The 27080-nt window shown below is 38.4% G+C and overlaps 1 protein-coding gene across 1 annotated transcript in view; it reads right to left on the bottom strand.

The window, feature by feature from the left end:
- Positions 1 to 562: 562 nt before the first annotated feature.
- The window catches only part of LOC139713895 (DENN domain-containing protein 2B-like), a 103079-nt gene continuing 76561 nt past the window's right edge, over positions 563 to 27080 (bottom strand). Inside the window, exons 4-12 of the mRNA XM_071625617.1 lie at positions 26855 to 27016; positions 21864 to 22034; positions 15050 to 15172; positions 8756 to 8862; positions 7928 to 8105; positions 7217 to 7376; positions 6219 to 6461; positions 5409 to 5522; positions 563 to 3683 (exon numbers count right to left, since the gene is read on the bottom strand). Coding sequence (XP_071481718.1) covers positions 3613 to 3683; positions 5409 to 5522; positions 6219 to 6461; positions 7217 to 7376; positions 7928 to 8105; positions 8756 to 8862; positions 15050 to 15172; positions 21864 to 22034; positions 26855 to 27016 — 1329 coding nt within the window. The 3' untranslated portion in view covers positions 563 to 3612. The remainder of the gene's footprint in view (positions 3684 to 5408; positions 5523 to 6218; positions 6462 to 7216; positions 7377 to 7927; positions 8106 to 8755; positions 8863 to 15049; positions 15173 to 21863; positions 22035 to 26854; positions 27017 to 27080) is intronic.

Genomic DNA, 27080 nt, shown 5'->3' with positions numbered 1-27080 from the left:
TCAAAACAACACAGGATATAATATATCAACTCATCTTATACAGGCGAGTGTATTAACAACACAGGAAGAATTTATGCATTATGTTCATATGTAGCCACACTGTTATTTTTCATTCACACAGTTTATAAAAAGAAAGAATAGAGGGTGTATACTTAATAAGATTATTGCTAGATTGGAAGAAACATTGCCACTTGTCAATTACTTCCTATAAAATCCAATCACACAACTTTATTCTGGAAATTGCACACTTTAAAAAGAGCTGCTCAATTCTACACTTCAAGAAAGTAATACAAAGCTACTACACAATGAAAGAGGCATTACAAAATAAAACATGATAATGACATCATAAAGACATCCAATACATAATTTACAATACTGATTGAAAATGACCATCGATAGGAAATAATTGCATATAATCAACACAACAGAAATCAATATCAAAATATAGTTATCAAGCACAAATTATATAAAAGTAAACCAACTACATAATACAAAATGGCACCAGAGATTTTGAAAATAAACAAAATGGGAGAGAGAGGGAATTTCATAAATCAGTGACATTAATCCTCAGCAATTACTTAAGAGGCTAACAAAATACCTATTTCATTCACCACTGCACTCGCTTGGTATCTACGTACTGGACCATTACTGTAAAAGTGGAAATTTTTGCGGCATAGAAATTTTCCTCCATTTCTTGTAACTAGAAATAAAACTAAAAAAATAGTTCTCATCTTCAGAATGCCCACCTTTCCATAAGTCCACAGAATGCATTCAAAGTGAGGGAAAAAGAAAGTTGTGAGATTTGATTTCTGATCAAATGTTTAATGGTAAAGATTGCATTAACAAAGAGATAGATACATAGGGAATGTTACACTGTAAAGTGAGATTTCTTGGACCTATTGTAAAATGACGGTCATTCAATATCCAGAAACTGCTGCAGAAGAAAATGATTCACATAACTGAAGTTAAAAGTTCTATTTTTCTCTTTTTTTAAGACAGAAGGAAATGAGAGAAAGTAAACTTAACTCAGAAAAAAAAAAATCATTAAGATCTTGGTTAGTTTGGGAAATTAAAATCAAAGGTGCTTTAGGGTATGACAAAGGAAGTGCAGCAATGTGGATATCCTTGTATTACATCATTGTTTTTGGTATCTTGGCTATCTAAACATAAAACTATTTCATTGTGAAAGTGCATATTTCTGCATGACTGATTTATTTTAAATTGGGCCAATATTAGTCATCCTCGCCTGTATATAAGTTTGCATTTATGAGTTTTCAAACTGCATGTCATACAGACATTACCTTTCCAGAGGTGTAAACACGACAGCCCCACAGGAGTTACATTTTTCCCATGAGATTACATTTTCCTTTTTTTCAAAATGCACAGCACTGAGGGAAAGAAACTGCTCCATGGGAAAATTTAATTCCCTCGGGACTGTAGAATGTTATATTCCAACGATAGACAAGGTAATGTGTGTGATACTAAAATTAACAGTATACAAATTATTGTAAAATTCATAACATTTTATTCTAGCCCCATCTGCAGCCAGTCAAATTCTTGATTATTATAACCTGATGTGATGCCACTGACCGAAATATACCAGTATTGATCCTCCCTGCATTAGTCACATGATTGCATTATGACCAATCACCGACCAGCATTTATGTAGACCATTTAATATACTCTTATATTTTTGAAAAATATCCATGTGTTCCTAATTTTTGTGCCAGATTAGTAGAGCGCACATTGTGCGATATTCCATGTCTACCAGCAAAAGGTCTTGGAACAATCTAGGAAGAACTCCGCCTATGCAACAAAAATAGCATTGCAATATATACAGCAGATTCGTAATATATATCCATATATTCAGCTAAACAATTATTATATTACACCTGCCTTGAAATATATACATGTATAATATAGACTTGTGTTAATCCATGGAAGACTATTATATTACATTCAGAAAAACTGTACAGTTTGATTGGCTATTTCTACCTCCCTTACAACTGTATATTTCAGCGGTTATCTCCTTCATCATGTTCTTAAGCTGGACACCATACATACTCTTTATACTGAACCACTGGAATACAAACAGAAAATATTTCATCGATATAACCTAGTATATACTCTCTGATCTTCATTTTAGTGTCATAGATACTCTGTTGCAACACACAATTTTGTAGTACTATAATGAAGATGCCCATTCATAAATCGCCTCTTGTATTCCACATCCTTGGGGGAAAAAATTTTTTCTCAACCTCTGGTTATATTCTTTTTAGGACACACAGGCATAACAAAGATAACATAGCAGAAAAAGGCTTTTGGTTTTATATCTTACTTTTGTATTTTCTCTTGGATGGTACCCTCCACAAGAGGTTGGTTATATGCCATTTCTGCTTTGATTCTTTAACAATGGCAACACCGCTTACTTATTAGAACAGTCCAAAAATTGAATAAATACAATACCAAAAATTCCTACTTTTTTTTTCTTACAAGTGGAGAAGTACATAATGGCTTCATCTATTATTATATCAAAGAGCAGCACAAGACATGGAGGCTGTGGCAGCTTTGTGTTCACGGCACCCCATTTTCCGCACACATCGGCTCACCGATTTCATCGAATGCAAGCATATTCTAACAAGCCCTCCTGAAGCGTTAACCCACATGACACCAGGCATCATACATACTTAACTACCCAGACTGGGGAGATTCTATACAAATCTACTCCTGCTGGTCATCTAATGACAGAGCAATAGCCTTGCCAAAGCCAAAGATTTGCTCTTCATTTATCCACATTTCTGTTTTCGTCATGCTATATAAAGACCTGATATAATCCACTCCTCCTTCCCCCCTCCGACGACGAGAAAAGAAGCAGGAAGTGAGGACGAGGGAAGGGTTACCATGACGATGAAGAGAGACTCGGCGTCTGGGGAGGCACTTCACAAGCTGCGATCACATCCTGGAGAGCTCCATGGGAATGTTAAAAGAGCTGATGACACACCAGCCACAGGTATACCACGGATGCAGCATAATACAAGAATTACTCACACCGCATCAAAAGTCAAGGAAAGTTTGAAGTGGGAGACAGTCGATCAAAATAGTAATGATAATGATTACAAGAATGGAGAAGAGGCATAACTTTCTTTGACCCTGTTTGATCCCGACTGTCTAGGATGGAGATCGTGATGGAAGGTGCATCCATGGACAGTACGGGCTAAAGTCGATTCCCTCTCTCTGTTTAAAGGCCACCAATAACTGAAAGCTCATCTTTCTTCAGACTGACTCGGTGGAGACTCACGTCGAAGGCCCAAGTGATGACAGAACGCCTGTCTCTAAGGGCAACCACCCTATGGAAGGTAAGGGAGAGGGTCTTCCGACTGAGTGTACTGGCAGGATTCTTCAGGGTGTGTGTCCAACCTGGTATGTGCCACTTGTCATTTTCTTGCAACTCTTGGCGCGCACGTTCCTCCCCGTTGTTTCTGCCGTGGGCACCCAGAAGAGAGCCGATGATGCAGTGTTCATTTTCTCTCTCAACTCTCTCCTTTTTTTCCTTTCCACCATCAACCCATCCCGTTCCCTCGGAAACGGTGGTCACAAGGGAGGGGCTTTGCGTCATATTCTGTCATCCAGGTTGTGCTTCATCCTCATCTTCACTCCCTTGGCGGACTCGGCGAGCTTGAGACCTGTAGGGACAGGAGTTTGCAAGACAACTATTTATAACATCAATTTCAGACATGCGTATGTGACCTTCCACCACAAAAACCACAATGAAAGCCACTCATTCCGTCCTCAGCCACTATCAAAATTTTTGGTGTCTCTTGTCACTATGACTTTAATTTTGCTTCCCAACCATGCACTATCAAAGTTCAATCTTCTGTCCACTTCCTGTAATGAAAATACACCACTTGAGTCTTTGATGCCTTTGCTATGTCAGCTTCATAAAATAAGAAATAATTTCAAGCGTAAAACCTTGTAGATATTCAAACAAAAAAGGATGCATATCTGGCGACCAAAATTTTAGGTGAATCCAATGATAACTTTGGGCCATTTGCTGGCAAATTTTGCTACTCCACTAGTATGATGGTTCTTTCTGAATGCTGTCTTTTATTTAAAGTCCCACTTTCTCCCCCAAAGCAGCTTTAGATGCCTTCCATATTTTGTCACCTCTGGCACACATTTAAAGAGAGTTTATGAGATTATACCGTGACAATGACTTTTTAGAACTATAGCTGGTGTCAAACCTACAACCCTTCATGCACATGCATGCACAGCCTGTAAATTTCATATGGAATTTATTTGTGTAAATGACAGACACATGCGCGAATCCGCTGCTACTGTACATGTCATAACACTAAAAGCCCATCATAATCATGGAAACTTTAATAAACATAGTCACTTATTGATCATTAATTTACAGATTCAGGCATTGTTATGATAATCATAATCAAGAATTTCTGATAGACTGTGCAAAGAGCCACATAACAATTTCCGAACATCAAAGCAGCCAGTATCCTAAAAGGGCGCTTCACCCACAATCTAATACGCCTTCCCAGGACCCCCTCCCCTCCCCCCCCCCCACCCCACCCAGCGGCTCTGGAGTCGAGTGGAGCTGAGTCACCCCTCCAATTATAGGCTGGTTTGGGTTTTGAGGTGAACTTGAATGTGGATGTGACCTCGCTGACATTGATGCATCGCTTCCCGCTGGAGACTACATCTATATCTAGAACTCGACGGTACGTTGGTGTACCGGCACATCCTTCCTTTCTGACTACCAGTAACTTATAATCATCACCTTCCTTATGATATCTACTGACTTTGTGAATAGCCCCATTAGGGACACTGCAATGACAGGTGCATTCTCAAATCATGAAAATACAATACAGGAACAAGCCCTTACTAGTGAATAATATACAGGGATTACAAAGATAAATGGGTTGAAGGGAAAGATGAAGAGAAGATAGACTTTCTCTGGATCTCAGTAACAATCACATTATAATTCCAATTCAATCACGTTGCATACTGTATGAGCATGAATAATCACTGACTCTTTGTTTTCCACATTTGAAAACATGACTCAGCTGATGGCTTGCCAATTTAGCATACTTTGCTCAACTGCACAACCATTAAAAAACTGATTTATTTTGAACACTGACCATTTGCAAGAAAGATGGCTATAGTTTTGTCATGAAATTTACATAACTGCAAAGCTTGCAATTTTCTCTACAATTTTGCTGCACTCCATTTATGACTTACACATTTCTATCAGAAAGGTACATGGCTGAAAAACGAATGTTTTCCAAAAGCGCTCATGGGCAGGGGTCTCAAAAGAATGTGGCACACAGGAAGTTGGCCCTGTGGCCAAAGCAAAGAGTTAAGGAAAGATCATGCCTACTCTCTGCCCAACTTACCCGAGTCCTTGATCTCTTTGACGGCCTTCCCAAACTTCTTCATTTTGGCACTGATGTTCTTGGAGTTACTCTTCAGCTCGTTTTCAAACTCCCTGACTCTTCTTTCAAAAAGACCTGTATTGGAGGAAGAGAACGGGCCGGGTTAGAGAAACCCAAAGAGTGGGAACACAAAGCAAAGATGCCAAGGGCAAAGAGCAGCTACAATGTAATAATGATAATACTGTAAATAGTTATAATAATAATAATAACAATAATATAGAAAAATAGATAAAATAAAATAATAATAATAATAATAATAATAATAATAATAACACTGTAAATAATGGTAATAATAATAATAATAATAATAATAATAATGATAATAATAACAATAATGACACACAAAGAGTGAGAACACAAAGCAAAGATGCCAAGGGCAAGGATCAGCTAGGTTTGAGAATACGACTTTGAATATTTTTGAAAATAGATATGAAAAGTTTTATAGCAAAAGAAGCTACAATTGTAACTCCATCCTTATTAAGTTGTGATATTTGTGATTAAACCTGCTAAAAAATAGAGAAAATAATAAAGAAAATGAGTATTTTCAATCGTAACTTCAAGAATGTTTCTTGTCACGTTACAATTGTCACGTTACAAATGTCCATCACTGGAAAAGTTTTATTTTGCTGTAACTGATAATGGACATGATTTTAAAATGTTTAAAAATGGCACTGGGAGTTGCCATTTCAATCACTGCAAAATGATAAATCTCCAGTGAACCCATCACATGACTTGATGGGCTAATACCTCCATCAAGGGTTCCTGAATTACCTTGTGAGATGCCCTCACTCTCAGTCTCCTTTTCCTGGATGAACAGCGAGAACATCTGGGTCTCGCTGAAGACCTCCAGGAAGTTGCGCACGCTCTTGGACGAGACGGCCTTGACGAAGCCCTCACGGTCAAACTTCTGCTCGCCGTCGAACTGCTGCGTGAAGTGGTTGGAGTAGTGTCCCACCGTCTCAACGAAGAAGCGGATGAATGCCTCTGAGATGGCGCTATTCTTGGCCTCGTGGTCTGTGATGGGTAAAGGGGTGCAAACAGAGACCAGTGTGGGTGAACTCAAAAGGCTGAGGTATGCAAAGTCTTCTTTCTTCTTATTTGATACTGAGTTACTGTCTGAAATAAACGGCTATGCACTCGCACAAATTTGCGTTGCATTTTTCACTTATTGTCTCGGAGTGAAGTAGCATAATGCCCCCCCCCCCCCCCCCCCCCCCCCTAATTACTATACTACTGTACAACTGTCCATAATAAACAGCTCGGCACTTGACAAAATTGGAGCTGCATTTATCACCTATTGCCAAAAGAAGGGAACTTGAATATGCATCGTTGGTACTCTAATGTGCTAACCTTCTACTCTAACTGTATTACTGTTTAACTACCAGGAATTAAAGCATACATTCAAATTCTATGATGCACTTCTCGTCTACTTAAAATTGCAGGTTTTACTCAGATGACTATCAATTCTTATGACAAAGCTATGCCTACGACACTGTCAACATACAGTGTGGCATATTGTGATTTACATATACCCGTCGATTTGTGCTCACTTGTGCACTACTTGGGTAAACTATGCAAAGTTGGCAAGCCGTTGATTGGGTCGGGAGTGCAAACGGGGCAAAAAAAAAGTTAAACCTGAGAGCCTAGGCACACCAAGTTAACCCTCTCTGTGTCAGGGACTTTCTCAATGGTGCATACAATGCTATTGGGATTTGTCTGCCAATCAGCACTCAGAGCACACAAATGGTTAATCCCCTCTCATTTCTCACCTTCCGAGAGTTCGTCATCGGTGTCGGCTCCCTCCCAGCTGCTCATACTGCACACCTTGAGGGCTCTCTCCAGCGCCAGCGTCAGTTTCTTCGGCAGGATCGTCTCTTCATCGCCGACCATCGTGTAGAAATCTCTTGAGTCCAGGTCAACGATCAGTACCTGGGGACATTGAGAGTCGAGTCAGAAAGACTATGAGTAATCACCTCTCTAGAATCTAAAAAATTGTGAAGACTGAAAACTTGTAGCATAATCCATGATCTGATGTGTGTGTGATTTTCCATGCCCTTCAGTTGACTTTGATGTATTACACTCATTGCAGAATGTGAACAACATTTGAATTTGGGTACAAGGTGTGATAAGCATATTAAAATTACTCTTTCTTACAAAGATCATCTAATTACTAGCAAAATGTTTTGTACTTTGGGATAAAGAATGCATCAATTGTAACATTTCATCCCATCAGTGAAATGTAAACTAGGATAAAGTTGGTATCTGAGCATGTTCAAAAACTTTGTAATGGAACAAGTCATAAAGTAGAAGGAAGTTCTTCTGTGCAGGTGAGAAACATCGCAAAAGATTTCCACTGGGGCACAACCTGTGCACCCTCCACCACTGGCCACGCCCAATCTTCTCCCCCTACCCCTCCTCCTCCCATGAAGTAAAGCCTATAGTAAAGGAATAACTGTGGTAATATGGAGGTAACTCCTCACTTCTTCCAAGGGCATCTCCTCCAGCCTCGGGATGCAGAGCGACAGCATGCCCATGATGTAGGGCGTCGGCGAGCAGCACATGTCGATGAGCTTCTCAGGCAGGACCGGCACATAGACGTGTTGCCATGAGAACGGATACAGGAGCCCCACCAGCGCCTGCGAGCATCTCGACAGTTTGCTGAGGAGGGAGACCAAAGAAGCAAAAAGAAAAAGGAGTAAACTCTCCTGTTGAGAATTCAGAGATGAAGCCAGTATTAGGGAAGGATTAAGATTAACACCACTATTATGAATTTACAAAATCGAGAATCCTACGATAAAATTATGAAAACATCATCTAAAAACATAAACATGGAAAAGTGTCATTACTATGCAAACCTACTGACTTGCCCAAGACAACATCTAATAACATCTAGTAATATGGGTATGCTATGTGCCTGCTAAATGTTTGGGGCCCTTGCCCAAAATTCCACTGGGGCAAGTAAGCTATGTTTCTTTTGTAATGCCTGTCAAAACTACGATGCATGCACAAAGCTTACTGTCAAGCACATCTTACACAATGGGCTCAAGATACATTAATTGTTTAAAATACATAGAAATGACACACACAGATTCAGTTCTGTTTTGTTTTGTGTTTGAGGTTTTTCTTTTTGACCACCAACATACAAATGACATGTATGAACAGCCTCATCAAATAACTGGCTCACCGCCACAGTGTACAGGAGATCACTTGTGAATGCAATTGACTGAAAAAAAAAAATATAGAGAAGAAAGTTCTGGGGAAATAGGATTATTTATTTGAGTGTTAGAGATACCATAGTTTGACAATACCTGAGTTTCCCTGAACACATGATGACCCTCCTCTCCAGTAGTAATGATGCAAAGATCTGTACTATTCTGTTAACACTCAGGCAGTTGAACAGCGTGTCAAAATCAACCTGTTGACAAGAAGATAGTGAGAAGACTATTTTTGATATTGCTTTTACTTTAAAAATCATGTATACTTAGATTAGACTTTTAATCCAAAAAGCACAAGCTAAAACAAACAAACAAGCAAACAAAGTAAAACAAAACAAACAAACAAGCAAACAGAGTAAAAGAAAAAAACAAACAAAAACAGTTTGAATGTGGTTATCACTAATCATGATACATAATCTATAACAACAAAAATCACACAATTATTCTCTATCTTTGCAAGGAGAACACCTATTAAGGGAGGGGGAAGTTTATAAGAATTTATGTGATCATTTTGAATCATCAAATGTCACATGAGGTGATAGTTGAAGGCTCATTCAGTGTTTCAACAATAAGTTTTAATCATAACTTTGAATAAAGTCATGAAATCAAATTTCACAGTGACTAGTTGTTATGCCTGCAAAGCACTGTAACCCAAATAGCAATTTACGTGTACAAGATCAGTTGTTATCCCGTTGAGGTCGAGTCTCGAGTACACTCGGGCAAGTATCTATGGGAAATGCATGTTGTAGTAAGATCAGTCAGTCCTCAACGGGTTAAAGTATCCAGTCACATTATAATAATAATCCTTGGTCAAGTTGCAAAGGTATTGAAACTTGACTATTAAAAGATTGGTGGAAAGATAATGCAAACATTGTACTGCATTAGAGAATTCAATCCCACTGAAGATGACAAAAGGAAAGGTTGGCTTGCTGACTCTCAATTGCAATGCAAATTTCAAAACCGAAACTGTTTTCATCCCAAATCTACTTACTGACATGACAAACATACACCTATCATTAACCCATTGAGGATGGACTGATTTCGCTACCACAAGCTATTTCCCAAAGACACTTGCCCGAGGATACTTGGGACTTGTCATCAACGGGTTAAAACACTCTATGGAGTTGGTGACTTACAGACAGAAAGAGTGACCTTTCTATCTTTTGATATCTGTTTTATTTCTGACAGAAAAATAGCATCAGAAATGAAATGAAATTGAAATATTCACATGGTACCTAGCTTGATAAATCAAATATCCAAGCCAGTTGAACAGTTTCATGTGGCTAAGTTCTTAACCCGTTGAAGACGAGTCCCGAGTATACTCGGGGCAGGTGTCTCTGGGAAATGCATGTTACAAACAAAATCAGCCAGTCCTCAACGGGTTAATTTTCATCTTGTTTGCTTTACCATCAAACTATATCGCCAGAACTTTTACAAATAAAACTTGAAAACAATCCCTTTATGTTACAAGTAGGCAGTGATCTAAATATAGCATCAGCGCATACGTCTGTTGCCAAGGTTTGAGAGAAAACAGTGATGACTCGTCACCAGCAACACGGTCCCTGACGTAAATGTGCTTCCGCGACCTTTGTTTCTGCCGCTCAAAGCCATTATGAGTGAAATTGAATGACACACAAGATGTACGGCACATTGTTCCGAATGTGGGCAACACTCACTTTAGCATGAGTTTTGTAGATGATTATCTGTGCATAAAATTAGAAAACTTTCCACAGCTGAATTCCATTATTTCCATTCATGTCAAAGAGCAAGGGTTTGAGTTATTGCCACAGACTGAGTTAGAAAATTTGGAGTTTCATGTATGAAAAGAAACCTACAATATACTGGTAATTGAAAGATACATTGACTATGAAATACAAAAAGACGAAACATTGTCCCACTGGATGTAATTCAGTATGTGAATCTGACTAAAAATGGCTTTAACACAGGGTTAGTGGAATACATCAAGAGAATTCAGAGGAAATAGAGTTACTGGAGAAAGAAAATCTGACATAATTCCTCTAGTCCTGAGAAAACTCCAATGGTTGGAATATGCATACGCCACATCACAATTTCACATGAGACACTACTTCAGGAAAATGTTTGATGGCTGTGCCTATACAGCCACAAACAGAAAGATTAAATTTCCACTGTGAATAAACACAATTTGTGAGAGCACGAAGGTAGTAGGCTCTTCAATCAAATGATCCTAAAAGCATTCTGTCATAGTTTCCTTACTTTCGGCTGCACAAAGACGTACATTACGTAAATTGCTACAATGTGATCTAGATGACATCAAGGGTAGGCCTACAAACTGTATACACACACTGCCTGCCAATGCACCTGTTAAAATTGTTAATTCGTTTGTTTGTTTGTTCGTTTGTTTGTTTGTTTGTTTTTTGCAGTTATATTGATTATAATATGATTATTGTATTACATATGGAAAATCATTTATACACCTTTCAGGTTCTGGAATAATTTTCCCTCAGAAGTAAATATCTCACCCTCATTAAATTGGCAATGCTGAATTTTGCAGTATATTTTGCATGGCAGAAAGACTAGACAGAATTACTAAAATTTATCAAATCTGCCCAAATCACACACAACAACAAAACTACAACAATCTGCCCATTTCAATGAGAAATATTAATTTTTTATAATGGTAAAGGGACTGCTACTGTTGAACTCTAGAGTGAACTAAGGATCTACTAGGAAATAAAGAATACCTAGAACCACCAGACTCATGAAAGGCATTTATGAGCTGCAACATTCAGGAATATTTTTGATGCACTTGCAACTTCAAGCATATATTTTTTAGAGAGTATGACCATTGGCAGTGATGTCATTATATGTGTATTGCTCATTACAATTGCAATACTGTGCAATGCTTGTACTTTGAATTGGCAATTGCACCCACATTTTGTCATCTATGACTGAGTACACAGAGAAAGAATACCTAATTACACTCACTGAACACTGCCCTCTATTGTCTCTTGGGGAACAGTTAATGTGTGTCTGAGTGTGACATGATACCTACTTGGCCCACAAGGGAATGAGTCAAGTGTGCAAACTAGGCACAAAGAGAGACTTAACACACTGCTTACCGCACCGTGGGATGTTGTGCATTAACCCTATGGAAAATTATGCATATAAGATGGAATGAGTTGATAAGAAACTCTGCAGTTAATGTGCAGAGTGGATGATTATGGTTGATTAATATTGGGCACACACATGTACCATGCTTGTCACACACAGTAATCATGTTACACAACCATAAGTTTGTGAATCTGAGTAAGCTAGAGAATGTCTCATCTCATGGTTGTATTGAAGCAATCAACGTCGAATCCACCACTCACAATGGGCGCGGTGGGTATAATCTATAATTGTTATGGGGTAAAAGTGATTAAACACAGCAGCTCTCTGTCTTGAAAAGTACATTGTAAATCCCAGCCTAAGTTACTGAATATTCTAAGAGTTACACTACATTGAGATAGCTATCATTATGACAGTGTACACCATATATGTAGCTAGCCTAATTTTTTGTGCATCTGGACTTCCCAACATCTTCACGAGTGGCTAAATTCGCGATCGGGGAGTACGTGGACTAAGTAAAGGAATGCAGATATGTTTGAATGGCTGTCACCTTCCTGTTGATTTCATGCTACTCTCTTGAAACATTTTTCTCTATTGTAATAAACAGATTGTAATAAGAAAATGATAATTCTGGAATGGGAATGGAAGTATTGACTACAATCTTTTGGCATGGAAAGTTTGATAAAATTCCAAGCCTGATCATTTGCAAGAAAACATTCAATTTGTGGCATTTCTTCCATAAATCAAATTCAAGCCAAGAAAAAGCACATTACATTCTTGCATCCATGATGCCTAAGAAACATCGATTATCCAGATCTAGTTGTAGAAAATTGTACTTCGCGTAGTTTGGGGACGATTTCACTATAATAATTTTTTGGGGTTAATTCCCTCTTACCACGAGCAAGAGCCTAGCTGAATATGTTTTGATAATTCGCAACAAGAATAACAGGAAATAAAATCGAACTACTAGTACACACTTAAAAAATAAATCCAATGCAGGTATAATTGAGGGAGATACACAGCATGGATAATATGATATATCTTCTTTTTTCTCTCTTCAAATACTTTGACAGAATACCATGATAAATCTTCTGACAGCAGTAAAAAGAATCCACACAGACACACTGTAATTTCATTTCCCATAAAACCACAGTCTAAAATCTTTGCATGAAAAAAAGGGGTGAAAGGCCAAAGAACCAATTAATGCTGCTGAGTTCGAATGGTACCACACAACATGTGGTTGTGGTAAGGATGTGGATTAAGCAGTGCATAATAAATAAGGAAAACTTGATCCACTCAAAATCAATGCAAGGTCAATATTCCTTATTCATCTTTCCTTTTTACACAAATAAAAATACCACCACAAAGTTATTCCCTGTATCTCATTGCTGATTTCTGATTATTAATCCAGATAAAAAACTGGATTTGTGATGACTCCGTCAAGAATGAGATTTGTAAACAAAGTGCTTGACATGTATCAGCTTTGTCTCAATATTGAGCTCTAACTTCCTTCTAGAATATCAGTGAATCATCAAAAAACTGATGTTTTCTGCTTGGAAATTCCTCTGACTTAACAATTTTCCTGAGACTATAGTCTACTCTGTGATCCTGCAATAGAGCTAGGTTTTAATCAACTGTACACTTGTCAGCAAAGAAATGTTTGCGGCATGAAATTGTCAAGAATTGGACCTGTAGGCCTTTTTCGCGGTAGGAAATTTTCGCAATTTGCCACTGGCATTCAATGCATATAGTGCAGACATTAAGAACTTTTGCATGCATTTTTAATTTCATGAATTTTGGCTCTTGCCAAATAATTCTGAAAACCAAAATGCACACAAACATTTCTGGTTTTACATTATTAGATTGTGGAGGGTAACATCACTGCCAGGCAGATTTAAAAAAAAAAAAAAATGGGAAATCCTGAGTCATGAAAATTAAGACTCTCTATTAAAAGTATGTGGTGTATACAGTACATTGTAGCTGCATTACTGGATAGAAAATTGACAAAGGGTCTGAAAAGCAGAGACTATAGTGTAACTCGCTTATATTGTACGTCTGGGCATCTCGCGATCACAATGGACATTTATTCATCCTGGCAGACAACAAGCTAATATCCTAAATATAACATGCTGGATGGATTAACTGCAATACCTTAATCTATGCACACAGGCAATCTGCAGATTATTAATAGCTCTGAAATCCCGCATGTGACGCTGGTTTCCCCCGGGCCAAACTATGCCCAGAATTTCATCAGAATTACCCAATCCAGGGGGAAGAAAAAAATGATGAGAATAGACCATGTATTGCACATGGCGCATTAAAGGTTAATCGCAGTTTTAACCTACGCTCTTATGTTGTCTAACTCAATCTTCCTTGATCTCAAAGGGTGTAACCTTTAACAGGATATAGGGTCAAAACAATCTTCCATGGTTTATCATTTGGTCACATCCTTCAATTCCAAATTGATATAGCCGCTAAGCTTGTTTGAATGCACAGTGTTGTTGATCAAAGGCACTGTTTAAAAACATCTCTAGCTATTTAATAGCAAAAGAAAAAGAAAAGAAAATCATCTGCACAGGCCTATACATGCTGCCACAGTCTCTGATATCGTATAAATATGTAGATTGGAAAAATGAATATGAGGAATAAAATTAATGCTAAATGCTTTGAGAAAAATGAAAACCTGAGTGGCTGGATTAACCACAGAGTCAATATTTTCTGCAGACGGCAATGTTGAAATAATCCATTCAGTGTACAGTGTATTACCATGGGGATAGTTGTCCATTGGTCTCTTGAAAGTGACCGTTCAATGATCAAAACATTTGTATGCTATGAAATTGAAAATCTTTACACAGGGAACCTTCAACTCTCCCACTTGGACACCGACACTGACTCCGACACCAACACCGACACAGACACAGATACGGACTAACAGTGACACTAACATGACACACACACACACTGACACCGACACTGATACAGAAACCAATAGTGAAACTGAGACCGACAGACATTGACAGTGCTGTTGACACTGACACTGACACTGACACTGACACTGACACTGACACTGACAGTGACACTGACACTGACACTGTCAGCAACACTGACACTGACATTGGTGCTGACACAGAATTGACATTGTGACACTGACTAAGACACGGACACAGATATTGACGACACTGACATTAACACTGACATTACGTAATACTCCCATCGACTGATGCCAATAACTCTGACACAAACCCCACCCAACGAAGCATCAGCTATAGAAGAGATTAAACAATATGGAAATCTTACATGCTCCAGTCGCTGATCTTGAGGGCGCTGCAGAATGAGAGGTTTGTGTTCGTAATTGTGCAGCGTGAAGTGGTTTCTTCTCCTCGTCTGTGGGGCTGGGGTCGTGACCTTAGTATGACTCCCCTGAATAACAAATTAACAAGCACAACATGAAGAAGAGAAAAATGCTGATTAGTATTGAATTCACTTATTTTCACTCTTGATTGTTTAAAAAAAAGGTATAGAAAAATGTATCACAGTGCATGGAATGAAAATCCATATTACAAATGAACACTTCGACCGACAAATTTCATGTGGAGAATATCAAATAAGAAGCATAATCACAGAATCACAGAGCTGTTTGCAAATGGGGGGGGGGGGGGGGGGTCATCACAGATTAATGATTCTGTAGACATTTTCTGAACAAATATAGCATTGGATTCTTTTTAAAATCATGAATTTTGCACATTTCTGAACAATACTTTCAGATGAAGCCCGAATTGTTTCAAGATGGCTAAACAATTGTGAGACAGAGTAAGAGACAAAAAAAGCCTGGCAAGTAAAATCAATGCAGCAGCTTCAAATCAGCCCCAATGAGACAAAGCATAGATTCTCCTTTAACACTTAATGTACCACATTCGCATGCCCGACTCAGTCTGCTGCATTCCAAGTTTGCATATTCTGCTCAAACGCCCAAACCCACCCAAAACCAATCAATAAATCGCCAAATGCCGCAGTAAAATGAAAATGTTTCTCGTGATTCCATTCTTGTCACATGTAGTCTAGCTTACATTTTATGTGGTGATTTACCAAGCTGTGTTCCCTACCAGATTTGCCAGTAAATTCTATTAAAGTTTCTGTCACTTTTTTGTGTGCAAAAGTCTTTCCTCTACAATAATGTATGTACTTGTTATTTGATAGAAAAAACAATCATAGATTTGTCATGCAATTGATACATCAAAGCAAAGCTCCACATTTTTTGTACAACTTTCCTCTTTACATGTCCACAGTAACAACATTCTATGAAAGTTACATCAATTTGGAAGCAGAATGTTTTCCCAAAGCATGACTACATTGCTGTCTCAGAATACTGTGGCACACAGGGGGTTAGACCGTGGTGCATAAAGAGTTAATCCATTCCGTACTGAATTCTAAAATCCCTATAAGGTTAGATACACAGACCACTAGGTTCCCGTACTGAACGGGATAAAGAAAAGAAAAAAACAACAACATTTGATTCACCTGCTACCATGTTACATTTACGTGTACTGTAGAAACTTGTATCAAACACATCTCAGCGTTGCTCTCTTGATACACTGCGATACTGCAGAGGAATAAACGTGAGCGCTGACATTCAGTCGTATCCCCCGCGTCATTCTGATGACCTTGGTTCATACGAACACTCCAGACACAATTTTGTCTCCTGCATGTAAGCGCGTTTCCTGTCTCGTTCAATCCCAGATATCCTGGGCTATTAACAAACTCAAAATGTCTCTTCCCCCTACACCCCCACCCCCCCCCCCTTCGCTATCTAACACAAGCAACGCTAAGCTTGCATCTCTTCATGTGCTAAAGAGAGAGATGAACAAATTATAATCACATGTACAATCACCTCTTTCCCTTTAAAGCACAGTAGCAGGGAGGCTATCTATGCACAAATCATGCTTTCCGCTCAAAAGTTTTTCCTCAGTTGTATGGGGAGGGGGGGGGGGGCAGGCGGGGGAGAGATGAATGAAAAAAAAAGTAAAAGTAAAAAGGTTTGGGAGAGCAGTCTTGTCAGTTAGTTATTGAGGGGCTGCAGACTTGTGGGACTGCAGTGTGCTAGGATGAGTCAGACGAGACGAAATAGAGACCGGTTCAGAAATGTCACAGAGTCTGCCTTCTTCCTGCCTCTAACAGTGCCCTTCATACTTAAAGGGACAAATATAATGCTGTAAATGCGGTACATTAATTTTCACGTATTTTGCGCTACTTCTGGCTAGCGCAAATTCTACAATCCCCCCAAAATATCTTCACTATATTTGCTCTGCACGTTTTGGATGGGTTGACAATTGCGCAGCACGAATTTATGCAAGAGCCCGAAAATATGAAATAGTGTCGCTCAGCATGAAAATTAATCACGCAAAAATATGACGCTTACAGTATTCATATGCCAGCAGAACTGTTAACTTCTGTTCTAAAATGTATAGTAAAGCATAAAAACTGTGTGAAACGGTGGCATAATATTACAAAATTTCAATTGGGTAGTGACAAAAATGCAAAATATTGTTCAAAAGTTTGACCAGGGCCCTGTTTCATAAAGCTGTTCGTAAAGTTACGAACAACTTACGAGCGACTAGTGATCAGTTCTGATGTGCCATACTTCCCAGAATTTTCATGATTCAGCACAAAAACTGATCACCACTCACTCGTACCGTAAGTCATTCGTAACTTTATGAACAGCTTTATGAAACACCCCCCAGAAGTACTAAAGCATATCCAATCTGATTGTGGTTGCCATGTAATTTATCATCAATGATCAGTACTTTACAAATCGGGCCATGATCAATAATCATATCATAAAATGGGCTTTAGAATCCCTGCAATCTGATTGGTCAATTGTCATACATTGATTTGTACAGATCCACACTGAGCCATGTGTCCAGTAAAATCCGAACACATGGCTCAAGTCTTGTACAGTGTGGTAGGTGTACCAGACGCATGAGGGGGAAAATGGTTGTATCTCATGAATTTACAGGCCCATTTCATAAATCAAACGATGCACAGGCCTATTTCATGGATCAGTGAGAATTGGATGCTCTCTTTAACATTGGAACAGTCTAAAACAGTTTAAACAGTTCCAAAGTTAGACTCGCGCATCCAATTCTCACCGATCCACTCTGTCCTGTGCGTCATTTGTATAATGTTCTCCCTACCCACTACTGAATAGGGAGGAAGCTTCAGGAATGACGCACACAATAAAATTGGGTGCTGCTCGGGAAGCTTCTTGTGATCACAGAGCAAAGAGGGCTATATGGCATCTTTATTTGACTTGGCCCATTAGCTATGGTCACCTAAACTCTACAAATTAATTAACACTTTGTTATCCCTCAGAATATTTGATTCTTCTAATGACACATAATCTTCAACTTCAAATGAAATGAGAGGATACTCGGATCACCTAATGATGGAGATATAGAGCAATGCAAGATATAAGCACAGAATGTGTTGCGTGCTCTCCTCTCTCTACGTACCTTCAACTCCTACTACAACTTATTTTCTGGATCTACAGCAAATCGATACTATCCCGTCTCTGTGGGTTTGTTTTGGGTCTTTATTTTAATGGAAGCATCTAAAGAGTGTATGAGAATGAAAAGTTGTTGAGTGAGATTGTGTTGTCTTTCGGCAAAAGTGATGCATAATATTTACAGCAATAAATCAATGCATGTACCCACCTATTTTGCTAGTCTCTGACTACGCACGCCAAACGAGCAAGTTTCAACACAGAACCAAGTAGAGTGCACACCCCACCCCCCCCCCCCTGACTCCCCCCCTGACTCCCCCACTTGCACATTTTATGGTGTTCTACATAATTTTGTAACCTTTTTTGATCTGAGAACCTAAATATTTCGAGGGATTTTAGACGATTTTATTGTACTATCGTAACCTCCTCGTTCAGTACCAACACTGTAGTCCCGCGGGGTACGTGTTTCACTGCGGGACTTTTGGATATCGCGCGCCGTGCATGCGCCGGCTCCTGATTTTTTCTGCGTGACTGCAGACGTTCGTGTTGGGACGCGAGTGCATATCCTGTGGCCTAGCATCAGGGTAAGTCCTGTAAGTTTTAAACTGGATGTCACTAAGAGAAATATATTTCTTTGGATACTGTGTACAATGCTATGAGGCTTTCTGTAATAAACTGTACTCAAAGCACACAAAGGGTTAAATGATTCAAACCCTGGATTTTTTTTTTTCTGAGGAGTTTTGAAGAACATGTTGACCCACTCTTTCATGTGCACACAAAAAGAGGAATTCAAACTCCATCACAAAAGCTGAGAAGGCATTATTGAAAAGATATTGAAATTTAGCATGTTCACTATTACATATTCTACACACACAAACACACACATAAACATAATATTTATACCGTATATCATCTAAATATATATATATACTTCTTCTTTTGTTTGGGGGGGGGGGGGAGGGTTCCAAACTCCTTCTGCTCAGCTGTCCGCATCCCTGTGTGAGTAGACTAGTCACATGAGACAGGTTCACTTTTTTTATCACTCTCTATCTTTCTCTCTTTACCTTTTTCCTTGTCTCTCTCCCTCTCTATATATCCCTCTAACTTTATATCTCCCTTTCTATAAATACCTTTCTATCTCTATATTTAGCTATCTTTCTCTCTCATCTTTCTGTCTCTAAATATCTCTATAAGTATCTTTCTGTTTTTTCTATTAATGTGGGATATTATCTATATCTCCTTTATATTTTCTTTCGAACTTTTTTTTCTCCCTATACATATCTTTCTCTCCCTCTCTCTCTCTCTCTCTCTCTCTCTCTCTCTCTCTCTATATATATATATATATATATATATATATATATGTATATAAATAAATATATTTATATACATATATCTGCCTATCTTTCTGTCTCTCTCACTCCTTCTTAATACCTAGTATATGTGGCCCGCTACAACAAAAGGATCCTAATGTCGCTGATGGCTGAGCCGAGAAAATCGAGTTTGAAGTCACATCATCAAAATTGGTCAATACAATTGGATTTCTGTTTTTGGCATAATTTTGTTGTATAATGTTTTGTCCGTCATGTGCCGAAATTTCAAAGCTAAATGATCAAAGGAAAGGTAAGAAATCAGCGTTTTTCTGAGCCATGATTTTCCCACTTTTCAACGTAACAGAAACATGTCCGAAGATTTGGATTTAGCGCCGCAGCTAGACTTCGCCCCTAGTAACGAGGCAGTGATCTTATTGGTCAGTGCGTGGCATCCTGATTACTGATTGGTCGTGCGTAGACCGCTGGTGCTAAGCTTGAATGAACATCGCGGAGGTCGCTAGGAGCATGCCTTCTATTGCCAAGCGGTGAAAACTGTCTCACCTTCCCTTGATCATGTTAGCGCCCGAAGGAAAACTTTGAAGGCGTTTTTCTCGAAACTCTGATTTCCTCAACCACTTGACATACGCTAATAAAATCATTGATATCTTTGCAACCGAGTACTTTTATGAGTTGTGCTATACATGAAATTAAAGTACAAGAGTAAGGGAATAATGTCATGCAATTTTCAGAAAATTGTCCTCCCCCGGCTTTCGGATCCTTTTGTTGTACCGGGTCACATATACATTGTGCTCGTTAAAGTGTGTCCCTTCTAAACTCCTTCTCTTCTTTATTCTACTTTTATTTGAGACTGAAACTGGAACAGCATTAAACAAACAAACGGCGATATTATTTCTTTCTTTTTTATCAAGGTTGACTCCTTTTGATTACAATCATCATTATGACAAGTTTTGAAGTGGACGGACAGCACCTACGTGACAATCATCACATACATAATACCAGTATCTCATCTCATGACTGAGACATTTTTCTAGTTTTGTCATATTTTCCTTTTAGAAGATAAGACATGAGAGAGCTTGGTGGAAGGATGGGGGCACAAATATAAAGGGGTGATAAATTTTGGGTAAGATTGTCTTTAAAAGCCAGTTCGTAATTAGTTCAGCATATATACAATGTACATTGCTACAAATGACTTTAATTTCTTTTTTTCTCAGTCGGTTTAATAGGCACTTCACCTGTTCTAAAAGTGGCATAATGCATAGGCTTGCACGACGTAACAATTTGTAGAATTCACGTTCAAGTAAAGAATGAACTCATGTTTAGACCAGAATAGTCCATCAATTGACATCCTTGCAGGTATCCCTTTCATTGCTTTGTATTGAATGCAATAACAACCTTTTTCTTTTGATATTGCCAAATACCAGGCTTGCTGTCAGATGTGGATGCGCTGACAACACACCATTTCGATAAGAATCACACAAACAATCATCACATCACAGATGCATATCTCAGTGAATTAACTCACCAAAATGCCTGCTGGTACAAATTAACTTTTTCCGCTGAAGTGCAAAATGAAATTACGAACTGGTCTATTCCCATGGACCCAAATTCTCAAAGCTGGAATAACTAATCCGCGGAATAGTTATTCCGGGGAATAAGTTATTCCACCTTTGAGAATAGATTCCGGGGAATAAATCGCGACATTTTACGTCACGAGGGCCTGATTTGCATAAAAGGCGTGATAAATCGGCGGAATAAGCGGTGTAATAAGGTTATTCCACCTTTGAGAATTCGGGCCATGGGGTCTTGTTTTTCTTTTCTTTTATGATTCAGAGGAAATATCCAAGGAAGAAAACAATAATTATTGGAAGCAAAGTGACTCCAAATATGTCATGTGGATTCAGTAAATGCCCACATATTTTAGTAGTAAACATTTCTGATAAAGCTTTCAAAAGAAAAATTGTACTACAAACTAAAGAGACTTGAATTTTATTTTATGAAAAATACAGATTCCTTAATTGTTTGCAAAATATATTAATCGTAAATATAATTCCTTATTATTTCTGAAAGAAGTATGACAGGTGCTCTGCAATTATGCTATTAAAAAAAGAGTAAAATTAAGCTGAATTTTCTACATACAGTCAAACCTGCCTTAGCAACCACCTGTCTATAGCAACCACCTGCTGTGTACAGCCACTATAAACATCTTTCCCAAATCTTGATGAATCTCAACAAAAAATGTGAATACAGGAAGGGCAGGAGGGGACCATGTGTCTGGACTTACCGGTCTGGGGAACGGCGCCTCGTTGCACAGCTTCAGAAGGTTCTCCACGGCTGTCATCGATGACTTCCGTCGGTTCTCGATCTCGTCCAGGAGTTGGTTGTAGATTGGATAGCAGCCGATGGGGCTCATGACACATACTACCTCGGGGAGCCTGGGCCCATCACCAGGGGGCTAGATTGGGGTGGGGAAATAGAAGGTAATAGAAGGTGACATAGGGGTATACATAACTTCAAATACACTATTTGGTTAAATTTACATTTCCTGTAGGTATGTGAATATCAGACTGTACCTTTTTGTTTCATAGCCGTAGTGATTTATCCCCCCCTCCCATCCGATATACGTATATGAAACAACACAAACAAACAAACATACAAACAGCTCAAACAAACAAAACAACAACAAACAAAATCCTAAATCAATCCTGGGTTGAGGAGTTTCTACAAAGCTTGTAGTCTAAAATTATTCACACAATAGCATAAAAAATGGTTAGAATAACTGTGTACCTTTCATAACCCTCAAAGCACCACTGCATCAAAAAACCCTTTGTGTGATGTACTGAAATGTTTCCTAGTTCACTTATGACACAGTTCATTAATATACAAATGATGCACAGGATAGAGTGCGTTAGTGGAGATGTAGCGTACTCGAGGGTATTTACAATTGTGAAACATGCATGAGGCGAAGCCAAGTGCATGTTGCACTACATTGTAAATACCCGAGAGTGAGCTGCATCTCCACTAACGCCACGAAATAATCCTGTACATCATTTGTTTTATAAAATGGGTTGAAAACTAACAGCATTTTTCACGTACTTTTGTGGATCAAGATGTCCGAAGATGTTCGTCCCAAACATTTACGCACGTCGCACTCGGAAATCCCGCACATATAAGTACTGTACGTATAAGAGTATACGTACGCCACACATGTTATGCACACAAGAAAGGCCGGCCGGCAGCCCGAACTAGAAGTTGTTTACAGGATTGACAGCGCGTATAGTAGCGCGCGACGCACTTGTAACAACTGATTGAGTGCGCACTGCTAGTGCAAACATTGTGACGTCGGCCGTGGATGTTAGTGAGATATTAATACAAGCACACGTGACTCATTTCAGCGCTTCCAATTGGCTACATTCTTGAACCCATTTTATAATACATATTATGATTTTCCTTCTATTATATTTCTGTTATTTTTACAAGCTCATTTACAGGGAGTAATGTGGGAGTAATGTTCACTATTCCTAGGGATAGTCACTCCAAAACACACAAATTCTGTTTAACTTGATATCAATTTTTGTTATAGTCTGAAAAAGAAATATAGGGTTTGGTAATTCGAATGTTTATGGTGTTATTCCAGAGGTTCAATCTTCCGAAAATTCAACAGTCCAAAAATGAAATAAGTTTCATTATTTGGAAGGTTTGTCAATCCAGAATTGAAATAAGATTCGTTAACTCTGAAGGTTCATTCATCCAAAAATGAAATACAATTTGTTATTCTGAAAGTTTGATAGTCCAAAAATGTAATAAGGTTCTGACTAATAAACTTTACGAATAACAATCCTTTAGACTAAGAAATTTTTGGAATAATGAACTGTAACCATGTTGTGCACAGAAACTTTGCATCACACTTCCTCACTCGCCCACTGAAACTTTCCTCCCTCTAGGGAGGTAACCAGGCAACGGCTGCACATGATATCATACACAAGCATATCTTGCTCTAAAGCAGCCAGATTAAAGGCATGCAGTAAAACTTAAGGCCAAGTATTATAAATGTATCCAAAGTACTGTAAATCCAGAAATTTTTGCAGTACAGTAATTTTTGCATATTTTACGTTACTGTTTGGTTTATGAATTCTAAAATCAGTGCAAATATCTTAGTCCCTATTTTCTCTGCACGTTTTGAACGGGTGCACAATTACGCATTGCGATTCGAGGAACATGAGATTACATTTTTGAGCTGCTCAGTGCAAAAATTAATTGCATAAAAATACTGACAAGTACAGTTCTACAGAGCAATAATCACTGCTCATACTCAGAACCACCTCAGTCCCAAACTGAGTTGTGATCACTGGCCTACTGCAGAAAAATAAGATGATAATGATGAAAATTATACAAAAAATGACAAGAAAAAATAAATATAATAGGCCCTATATTAAAATTAAAGATAACAACATATTTTTATGTATAAATAACAGACAAAATATATAATGGATATATGATGCAACATTAATACAAACACAAAAAGACTGATAGATAAACACCTACATTCATATGTCACATAAGTGCATGATACAAGTAATGAATTGAATAAAAAAGAAAATCTCTTGCTTATACATAATATGTAAACGGAAAGGCTTTTCACAGAAACCAACTGTGGTGATACCATACATTTTAGTTGTTGTTGTTGTTGGTGTTGTTGTTGTGAAACTTCTCAAAACTTTGAAGAAGTTTCAAAGTCCAAACACCCTCATGAATTTGTGCCCTGAGGCAGTCATCGTATTAATCATTCTCAAGGAAGTGGGGGCTCAAGTAGGGGGGCAAAAAGAAGAGGGTCAGTATTGGAAAAAAAAGACCAAAGGAAAGAAAGGTTGGAACAAAAATAGGTCAATGCCATGTGTGAGACAATATCTTGCTGATCTAGCTGCACAATGATTCATAACTTTCTTCAAGAAGTGTAAGAAAGGAAGGGATGGAAACAAAGCCTGCTTTCAACTTTTATCATGACACAAAATAATGATTCATACACAAGACAAATATCTTTCTCATTCTGTTGCGGTTCGCGATCTCCTTTAAAGGGAACCGACTGACAGATATTGTGTTGAATTGACCTTCATTTGCTGCCCAGCAAAGGTACATTTGAAAACCACAGCTAGCACTGGACTGCTAGAATAGAACTGCCTGTGGGCAGATATGTGCATCAAAGCATATTATAGTACAAATCCTATGCAAAGACCAGAACGTTGACCTAAAGAAATATCTTAACTGCTCGGAAGTCTTTTCTTCTTGCTATCACAGAGTCTGTTGTGAGGGTGTTTTCTCAGGCATTGTGGGTATCCTCGGATGCATGGTACAGTTGCTCACCAAAAACAGCAAAGTAGTCACAAACAAGGGAAACAGAAAGGAACTTACACGTTTACCAGAATGAATACCTTAATTTGTTTTTACCGTGAATGCCTTATGTGAATGTTCTCTGTAGGGAAGTGTGCATGACAATAGAATGTTGCACAACAAATATTCACTGCTAGATGCCCCATCAGACAAATCTAAGCATACATTATTTGGGTCCTCCCATTCCGTGTAACTTTTCACTATGGGTAACCACTCATAACAGCTTAAAGGGTCACCCTGGGTAACCTTCTATAGGGAAACATGCATGAGATTTATAGAAAGTGTCATGAAAAATGAAAATCTACATCATTCCTCTCTGAAATATACCAGCTTCAGCTTTCTGCTTTCATCTATCACACTTTTAAAAGGACAACACAGTGAAAGCTCGAGTAAGTAAACAAGGACTTCCTTTAATAAGTAACCCTGAAAAAAAAACCAACCCTCTACCAAAGCAAATATCGCACCTGTCGGCAAAAATCCCCCCACAAGCTAAATTTTAGTCGCCTTGCAAAACTTGTCCACGAATGACTCATTCTTGGATCTCTGAAATGGTTAGTTTACACCTGCTGGATACTTCAGTAGAAATATTCAATTTTTTTTTTCTAAATCAGTAGCTATTTCATATCTTCAGACAATAGGGTGGCCAAGGTTAGCTGTCAGCAGAACAAATGGGGAGACAAACAAAACACTATTGTGTTCCCTCGCACTGAGTATGAGTAACTACAGCACTGCTGTTAATGTCTGATGTCAATTGTGCCTTGATACCGTCTTGATCTATTAAACTTTAAATTGAATTCAATATGAATTTGAATTGAATTTGAACTGAATTTGAATTGAATTTGAGTTGAATTTGAATTGAATTTGAATCGAATTTGAGTTGAATTAGAATTGAATATGAATTGAATACGAATATAAATTTGATTTTAAACTGAATTTGACTTTAATTTCAATTGGATTTGAACTGAATTTTAATTGAATTTTAATTGTACTGGAATTGAATTTGAATCTAATTTAATTGATTTGATTTGATATATATGGCCAATAAAGGAAGCAAAAGGATGCTCAGAAGCAAGCAGCCACAGAACTGACCACTACTTAAGTCTCCCTGAGAAAGAGCCTTGCCGATGGACACAACTGTCACAGCCAGGGGACTTGAACCATGGACCTTGTGATCAATGGTCTGTGGTCTAAACCACTGAGCCTCTAGAACTCCTGAAGAAATGAATGCCTACTGTTTGTAAATCTCCGAATAATTTCAGACTAACGCTTTAGCTGAAAAATATTGTTAAAGTTCTCTTTTTCTATCTCTGCAATTCCATATATCTGAAAATTTACATTTGAATGTACAGGCACTGGTACTAAAATCTAAGCATTGATTTCTGCATCTGACATTCTGACCAATATTTCATAAATTAGATTAACTGACATATCATTTTTGACATGTTCAAAAATAGCATCACACATCACATCCATCATATCATGATTCCTGTATCAGAGGCTTGTAGAGTACATTTGTCTAATAGATATTGTTGTTCTATTTTCTGTCCTTTTTTAATCTTTTATTTTCATGCACCTTTAGCTGGTACAAAATCAAATTTCTGCACTCAATCTACAACCTATTCACTTCTTGAGTAAATTTTAGAAAAAGAAATGAAAAGGAAATGGACAAGAACGAGATGAAGAAGGAAAAAAGGAAGAGAAGAATGATATAAGGAAGGAGAGGGGAAAGAGGAAGAGGAGACAAAGAAAACAACAATAAAAGAGAAGAAGAAGGAGAAGAAGGAGAAGGAGGAGGAGAAGGAGAAGACGAAGAAGAAGAAGAGGGAGAAGAAGAAGATGAGGAAGGAGGAGGAGAAGGAAGGAGGAGGAGGAGGAGGATCAACATACCAGGAAGCGTCTGTTGTAACCATAGAGACGGGAGCCGTCAGAGCTGGTGAGTACGAAGCAGAAGCTCTCACTGTTGTACTGGTCCACCGGTGCCCACTTGAAGGCGTCTGGGAAGCAGAACTGGGGAATGGCCCTCAGTTTGTCTGTTTGACTGTCGCTGACCTGCAGTAGGCCAATGATAAGTGAAAGACCAGGATTTTAGGACAAGTGGGCATGGCAATTTGGT

Source organism: Diadema antillarum, unplaced genomic scaffold (assembly GCF_040938485.1).
Source record: "Diadema antillarum isolate AM-2024a unplaced genomic scaffold, OU_Dant_1.0 seq00002092_RagTag, whole genome shotgun sequence".
Taxonomy (NCBI): domain Eukaryota; kingdom Metazoa; phylum Echinodermata; class Echinoidea; order Diadematoida; family Diadematidae; genus Diadema; species Diadema antillarum.
This window is presented reverse-complemented; position numbering and strand designations above follow the sequence as displayed.